General features: G+C 41.0%; 1 protein-coding gene across 1 annotated transcript; it reads right to left on the reverse strand.

The window, feature by feature from the left end:
• Nucleotides 1–362: 362 nt before the first annotated feature.
• Nucleotides 363–6529, reverse strand: LOC130104608 (52 kDa repressor of the inhibitor of the protein kinase-like). The gene is made up of 3 exons (XM_056271240.1): nt 6005–6529; nt 3828–5513; nt 363–476 (listed from the first exon to the last, which is right to left on the reverse strand). Exons 1-3 carry the CDS (start codon nt 6527–6529, stop codon nt 363–365), a joined length of 2325 nt encoding a protein of 774 aa, XP_056127215.1.
• Nucleotides 6530–8632: the final 2103 nt, after the last annotated feature.

Raw genomic sequence — 8632 nt, forward strand, 5'->3', positions numbered from 1 at the left:
AAGCCCGACACTCGCGGCAGCCCGGGAAAGCATAGCTGTCAACTCTGGATCAGACTCGTTATGCTAGCACACCCGAGGATGGCAGCACAGACGAGCCATCATCTCCAGAGGACTCCAGCTCACCTTGTGATGCGGCGATATACATGTTTTCATCAGTCGGGGGACCGAATGAGACTCGGGACCACGCGGGTTGCAATGTGAAAGACGGGTTGTGGACCAAGGATATTTCGTCGGTTTAGTTCCAGACCTGCCGTCTTAGGTCACCCTGGCCACCAGCCGAAGTATTATCTCACGTGGAGAAAAATAGATCAGGGTGTGGATGAGGAGACTCTCGCTCTATTGAGCTCATCGAGTCTCGACCGTTACATTGCGATGGTCACGTTCCCGCTGGGACAAGGTGACACATCCACGAGCGCTGTCCGAACGTGATCGAAGCCCAAACACACCAAAACAGAGCTCGTGGCCATCAGCTGAATCTATCAGAATACCGCACTCAGAAATACACGGGCAGATCGTCTTTAGAAAGACGTGCCGCGTGCACGCTCTTTTTGTGAGAGAAAAGCTTGCAGCAGTGCTGAAGTGCCTAGGGAGAAACACACACGCTGTTCAGTTCAGCAGGCAGGAATATGAAACTCGCTGGAACTCGCCATCCCACCAACACCGACTGGAAGCTGCTCGTCTCGAAGACTCTCGAAGATAGTCAGAGAATAGGCTGTAGGAGTGAAGAAAACCTCTTGGCTCCGAAGCGAAAACATATCTGCATATTGCCGGCATTCTCCTTTTATACCCACGCGGTGGGGCGGAGTTACGCCATGCAAATTCCGCAGACCCATGGCATTTCTTTGCCATTGGCTCGTTTTGTAATACTCGAAGTCGATAGGCTTTCTAAGCGAAACCCCATTCGTCGTCATCCGACGGAACTCGGAGTGACAACGAAAGGGAACCACAACCTTTGTGTCCCTTCTTTTCCACAAGGAGATAAGCTGGATGCCATACATTTCAACCAAACATGACACATTGTTAAAAATTAATTGAATGTGTTTCAATTTGTTGTCCCTGTTTTTTTGTTTTTTTTTTTAAAACAAATATATCCTTCATTTTTACTGTTCATATGAATAATGACCTTTAAAAGTTACTACTATCAGTTAGAAACCCTTCTTACTTGACGCTGTGTGGTTATTGATGTCTTGGATGGTTCCTGGGGTTTGTTTGAGATATCCCCATACTGTAGTCTTTCCAGCCAAAGTTTCTTCATGGCTCCCCTCCAGGGATGAACTAGGCTGTGGTGAAGACTTGTGTTTTCCAATGGGACCCTCAGGCAACAGATTGAATTATTAAGGAGCCTCATTTAACAGTGCTTCTGTTTGTCTTTTAATTTTCTTTTTTAATTACATTATTGTTATTATTATTTTTTACAAGACTCCAGTTGTTTGTAGATGCTTCAGTTGTAACTTACATTAATTGTTTTTCTAAAAATGTAGTACCACAATATTAAGTAAAGATTTGTGTAGTGTTTGAAATAACAGAAAATTAAGAGATGAAAAAGGGGTTTTGCTGTTATATGTCTGTGAGTAGTAAAACATTTCGGATTGGCTGCGATTCCCTTGGCTGCAGTAGAACTAAAAGTGTTATGTTAAGATTAAGATTGTTACTGTTAGAAGGCATGACAGCATTACGTTTACAGTATACCTTGTTTGATTTCTTGAAAAAGAATGGCTTGCGGAGTGGTGTTACATATCTCCCCTTCTTTTTCTGCTGGCGTTCCTTCCATTTTTCTTGGTCTACTCTGTATGTCTGCATGAAGTAAGGTATTGATGGAAGCAGTCATTAAAGGACAAGTTTGGTATTTTACACTTAAAGCCCTGTTTCAAGGTCGTTTCTGATGAAATAGAATGGTTAAGATTAAAATTTGGACACATGCTGCTGTCCCGAGAAATTTCGAAACAGTCCTTCCTAAAACGCTGGTAACCTAATAGCATAGTGGAGCACATGGATTTCAAGCTGCAGGACTGATGCCTTGATGTCCAGAAAAGTAATAAATCGACTCTTTATTCTTTGTGTTGGGCATGTACACTTATTATGCGTCATTACTGTAGGGGGTATACAGTCAAAGACCCAGAACCAGATATGAAGAATGAAGACCCGGAGTCAGAATTATAAAAAATTAAAGAAAAGTTTTACTGAAGATAGTTTGCATTTTCATCAGCAGAAGTCAGCTTCAAGACTCACAGTCCTGAGTCTGTAGGCCGGCCTACAGTTCGTAGGCCGGCCCCCCCTTACAGTTACAAAGATCTAGGGCTGTCAACGAATATTCTAAATTCGAATATACATTCGAATAGTTTTAAAAAACATAAATTCGAAGGTGAAAATTAATATTCGAATCATGAGGAAAACACGCGCGCGGTAGCAGAGGCGCGGCTGTCTGCTTTGCGAGTGGCAAAATTCTGAAGCTTAAAATGTAAAACGCATTTTCCAGCTGCACAGACACAGTGAGTGTCTGGCTCACTCATTGGCTGTGCTGCGTCAACTGCACATCCAATGGCACGGGCGCCTCCAACGTGTGCGCCAATGAGCTAGCATTACATCAGACACGTCAGAGCCCGCCAATGGGGGCGTGGCCAGACGCCCTCGAAATAGCCATAGTAGCAGGCTAGCTAGCAGCAGTTTACCCATGAGTTTACCACAGCACAGCTCGCTCGGAGCGTTCAATGTCGGTTCTATATACTGTAAAACTTCAATTAATGTTAATAATATTTGTTTCAATCACCGAATGAAGCCTGCTATATTTAGGACAAGAGTCGCGACCTTAAATTGCTTGCACAAAACTTGATCAGCACTCAACATTTGTTTATTGTTGTTCATTTAAACCGTTATGCGCAGAGAGCGTGAGGGCGAGAGAGAGAGAGAGAGAGAGAGTGCCTGCGAGTGCGAGCGAGAGTAAGGTCTGCGGTCTTGGCCATTAGTTGATTTACTTGGTTTTGTGTAAGTTAATACGTTGTCAAATATGTTTAAACTTAAATAAACTACCTATACAAGTAGTTGTGTCTCTTTGTATTAATTTGTCCTGTTATTGACATAATGCAAAAATGCGCAAAATGCGCAATTGACAAAATGCGCAACCAGATATTCGAATAGTTCGAATATATGTGTTTTTTTTAGAGGGAATATTCGAACGTCATTTTTGAGCAATTTTGACAGCCCTACAAAGATCACAGCAGCTATACCATTTCCAAGGTCTAAGCTACGTCATTGCTTACAGGTTGAATGATTCTCATTGGCTAAGAAACATTAAGAGCCTAAACAATTTAACACATGTGAGGAGATAGGGGTGCCTATCGCCATTAGTCAAGATGGTTGTCGTCCACTCATTAGATTTAGGTCTGTGGTGGCCTCGCAGGTTAGAGAAGGGCGCCGGGTTGTCTGGTCCGAACGTCCAGAACCAAGGCCGTAACCAGGGTTTGAAAATTAGTGAGGTCCGGGGTGAGGTGTAAAGCATTGTGCTATAATAACATCCACAAATGCAACTCATACACTCCATATAACCTAAACTTTAAAATAGACAGACATGTAGATGTTTGTGAAATATTTTTTTTATTCAATATAATGTTTTACATTTTACAGTCATGTTACAAACTATTTACAGGCTATTTGCTATAGCTTGTGTGTGTGTGTGTGTGTGTGTGTGTGTACTACTCTTCAATCCTTGGCTCACTGAAATGACAAAATAAAAAAGACAGATTCAGACTTCAGACATATAGTTTATAATCAGTGCAAAAGCAAAAGGGAAATGAATGTTGGATGACTATACTCTACATAACATGCATTACCTTTCCATTGAAGGCTAGCTGAATCCTCCTGTGGCCAGAGGCATCCCATCGTCTAAGGACTCTCTCCTTGTCCAGCTTAATTTTTTGATGAACATGCATCAACGCCAGTCCTGTGAGCCTTTCACTAGACATGGAAGATCTCAGCCATGTTTTGAGCCTTCGCATTGCAGAGAATGATCTTTCACATTCGCATGTTGTCACAGGAAGTGTAAGAAAAATTTTCAGCATGCACTGGATGTTGGGGAAGAAGGCCATCTGTGTGATTTTCAGAGTTTCCAATGCTGATGCAGGCAGCACCCCATCTACAGAGAGAAACTTGTGCCTCCAGCATTCTATTTCCTGCTCTGCTGTGTTTGGGTAAGGTAGGTCCTCATGGTACCACTTTACCAGTCTTTTCTCTCTTTCTTCTGTGAGCTTCTTCAAAGCGTTTGGTACCAGGTAAGCTGCTAGTAATGCAGGCTCATTACTTTCAGAGAATCTCTCATCCAGCTCACTGGTTATGTGATCTATGAAGGGATAGAAGAGATTCACCCGATAGTGGTGTTCCACTGACTCTGTGGATATGTTTGGTCTGTAATTCTGTTTTACAGACACTCTACGCTTTGCTGGGACCACATCAACTGAATTGGCCAATGCTGTGGCTTTTTGAAAACATGGACTGAATCCTTGCTCATTTCTTTGGTTGGCTATGACTTGCCGTACATTTCTTGCCTCCTCGTATGCTGTGATGATGTCCAAGTTGGTAGACTGCAGCTGTTTGGTTAGAGGTAGCATATAACCCAGCACTTTGTTGGCTATTACAGCTGTAATGATGGTCTCAAATGTCCCAATACTATGCCGGAGAGTACTGGCCTTTCCAGAGGTGGTAGTTACTTCTGCCTCCATGGTCTCCAACACAGAATGTATAGAAGTGAACTTCTCCACAAAAGCACTCAGTGTGTTTGCTCTGCTACCCCATCTAGTGTCTGACATAAGTGGGATCCCTGCTGTTCTTGGTTGCCCTTCTCTTGTACTCTCTGCCCGCAGGGCATCTTTCCTGGCCCCTGTGGCTGAGAAGAACACGGCAATTTTTTCTATGATGGACATTGTGTTTCTCACTAAAGGAAGATCAGAACAACCATGCACCACAACCAAATTAAGTGCATGGCTCCTACAATGGGTGTACACTGCCCTGGGGTACAGTTCCTTGATTCTCTTTTGTACCCCACTCACTTTGCCACTCATTGTAGAGGCCCCATCATAGCCCTGACCCCTTAGGAAAGTTGTCTGAAGACCCCACTTTGTCAGCTGATTGAGAATGGCTGAGGTTATTGTTGCTGCATCTTGTTTGGGCAAGGGACAGAAACCGAGAAAATCCTCCTTTATCTCTAGGTTTTCTTCCTCCTCATTGACGTAACGGACACATATGGACATCTGTTCAGTCCCACTTATATCCAAGGACTCATCGGCTAATACAGTGAAGTACCTGGCTGCCTGTATCCTTTTGATTAGGGTCCCTCTGATTTCCTCTGCACAACATTCAATAAGCTCATTCTGAATTGCGGGTGAAAGGTATATTGCATTTTTGGGTGCAGTCTGCATGTGTTGCTTTAAGGCCACATCAAATTGTGCTTTCCAGTTAATGAAGTGGTTAAAGTTTCCATTCTCACTGTCCCCTTCCCAGCTCCCGCGGAATGCAATATTTCGCTGGCCAAGACACACAATTATGTCAATAATAGATAGAAGACTGTTACGATTTGCAATGACCTTTTCTTCATACTTCTGGCTGATAATTGAACTAATATCCTGTTCTTTTTTTGGATAACAGAAAGGAAGTTTTCTGCCTTTTCTGTGGATTTTCTGTGTCCTTCTGTTAAACAGTGTCTTGGGATGATTCCTCTCTTTTCACCCACAGCATTCTTCCAGTCAGTGAAGCCCTTCGTAAGAAAACTAAAGTTTGAGCCCTTTAACTTATTAAAGCTGAGGCAATGAGCACAATATGCTGAATCCTCAAATGGTGAGTAGCGAAGCCATTCGTACTTTTTCTCCCACTGGACATTGTATCTTAGTTGTTTTGCGCCAAATGTACGATAGGGATAGATATGTTGCTCTGGTGGTATCCATCTATTTTGGAGCAAACAGGCTTTATCTCCATCTGTGAGTCTCTCCTCCTTAATTATTTTATTCTTTATTCTCACAGGGTCAAAGGGATGTAGAGTCCCATCTTCAGTGTTCTCGCTGCCCTGTTCATCACTAATGTCATCCTCATCTAAGTTCCTCTGCTCTCTGTCCTCCTTCTCATCTCTATCCTCTTCCTCTCTGTTGCTCTCCTCCATCTTGTTTCGATCTCTATCTTCCTCTCTGTTGTTCTCTTTTGTCTCCTCATCTCTATACTCTTCCTCTCTGCTGCTCTCCTCCATCTTGTTTCGATCTCTATCTTCCTCTCTGTTGTTCTCTTTTGTCTCCTCATCTATATCCTCTTCCTCTCTGTTGCTCTCTTTTAGCTCCCTCTCATCTATATCCTCTTCCTCTCTGTTGCTCTCCTCCATCTCGTTTTGATCTCTATCCTCCTCTCTGTTGCTCTTTTTTGTCTCCTTCTGATCTCTATCCTCTTCCTCTCTTTTGCTCTTCTCTCTGTCCTCATATTCATCATCCTGATATTTCAATTTAGGCTTTTTTTTAAGAAAAACATCTAATGTATTTTGCCGGAACCTTTTTGCCATTCTACACTCTCTCTGTTCTGTCTGTTTTGGAGGATAAACATTGTCAAATTAGACCTTTATTGCATCACAATTTGTAATGTAACAATACTGCTTACTGTAATAGATTTCCATAATAAACATTGCTATAAGGATAAGTAATAATAACTTTGTCTGTGCTCTAACGCAGTGGTTCTCAAGTGGTTACGCGATTGGACCCACATTTCCCCATGGACATTAAGCTGCAACCCTTTTTTGCTTAAAAGAATTTGACATATATATATATATATATATATATATATATATATATATATATATATATATACACATACTGTATATAATAATGACACATACTGATGAGTATGTACACTCTAAAAAATGCTGGGTTGTTTCAACCCAAATTTGGGTCAAATATGGACAAACCCAAATGTTGGGTTAAAATGTAATTTACAATTTTAACCCAACTTCAACTTTCACTTTCAACTGTAAAAATCTAAATTTTTTACCCAACATTTGGGTTTGTTCATATTTGACCCAAATTTGGGTTGAAAAACCCAGCATTTTTTAGAGTGTATGAGATATAAGGTATTTGGTAAGGCTAGTAATAGCAGTTCCAAAATAGTTTTGTTAATATGTTTTTTACATTTAGAAATATAGTAGGCCTACAAATACACGGTGACAAAAAAGTGGCATTTTGTAGTTAAACAAACAACTGTTACCATGGTAAATACACAATATTAACATGAGCTGTTGAACCTGACCACTGATCCTGATGAATAGCGCGAACATTGAATGAACACACCTGCATGTCATTCTAAGCGAATGCATGAAGTTAGATCATTTATTGGCACTTTTTGATTTTGTATTTTTAATGATTTACTATTTTACATCAAACTACGAATATGATGTTGCATCTGATCATGCTTGTAGTTTATTTTCTTTTCTTTTCTTTATAATGAAGTGACATACGCGCGCTCCCGCATATGCGCGTGTAATTGAAGAGTGCGCGCAACAAGCACAGTATGTCAGGACAAGAAAGTTCGGGTTTTTTAGGTGAGAGACTTTTTATTTTGTGACAAGTTATAAAAAATAACGTTAGAATAATTACACTAACATAAAACTTGACATTGAAAACATCTCATCTGACCGTAGGTACTAAATGAGGACGTTTTTCTCAGGCCCTGAAAGAACAGTCAACCGCTTTCACGTCTTTCACAAAAAAAGTCTACCGGCAGAAAAACAGAATTGCGTTTGTTGTTTCTTTGACTGCACACTCCGTGACCCACTCAAAACCTTTTTGCGACCCACCAGTTGAGAAACACTGCTTTAATTAATGTTTTTATGATGACTTTGTGAAAGGTTAACTAAACAGCTTCAGCCGTCTTCCTGCTGGCCAGTATTTGGCATATAAAATTCTGTAACATACAGATCATTGCTATTATTTTTGATAGGGTTATACATTATTAACAGATAATCACGATGATCATTGCCTTGTCTTACCGAATCTGGAATCTTCCTGTCAGCAATTACAGTTTGTTTGTAAGCTTTTTTTTTTATTAATGCCGGTAGTGAAATGTTGCCAGATATTGCTACGAAAAAGAAGCAAAAAAAGTAATAATAATAATAATCCGAAATAAGTTCAATGCTTGAGTTTTGGAATTAAGATTAATATATCACGAACACTAAAATGCAACTTTCCACTTTAATAACTTCCTAAAGTGTGACATTAAATCAGAAAAACAAGTCCAGAAGACAATACTGCCACCTTTCCATTAGGTGGATCTGGTAGGATCTGGCACCCGCGCCCTTACTCACAAGCATAGCTCACAACGCGCTCTCAAGCCCCGTTCACAGCGCGCTAGATTCTCGCAGCAAAATGAATTGCAAAAACTCATCTGAGGTGTTTTAAACAGCTAATTAATCACTCAGAGAGCTTAAAAAAAAAAAAAAAAAAAAATTGGAATGTAAAAAAATAACCGAGGTCCGGACCTCGGTGACCTCATAGCTGGCTACGGCCATGTCCAGAACCTACATAGAATGTCATACGCACACACACACAAACAACAGACACTAGCAAATAACAGCTCCCATCAAGGCTGAAGAGAGTCTGAGCTCCTTATTATCAGT

This window comes from Rhinichthys klamathensis, unplaced genomic scaffold, assembly GCF_029890125.1.
Source record: "Rhinichthys klamathensis goyatoka isolate OS25496 unplaced genomic scaffold, OSU_Roscu_1.1 h1tg000313l_1, whole genome shotgun sequence".
Lineage (NCBI taxonomy): Eukaryota > Metazoa > Chordata > Actinopteri > Cypriniformes > Leuciscidae > Rhinichthys > Rhinichthys klamathensis.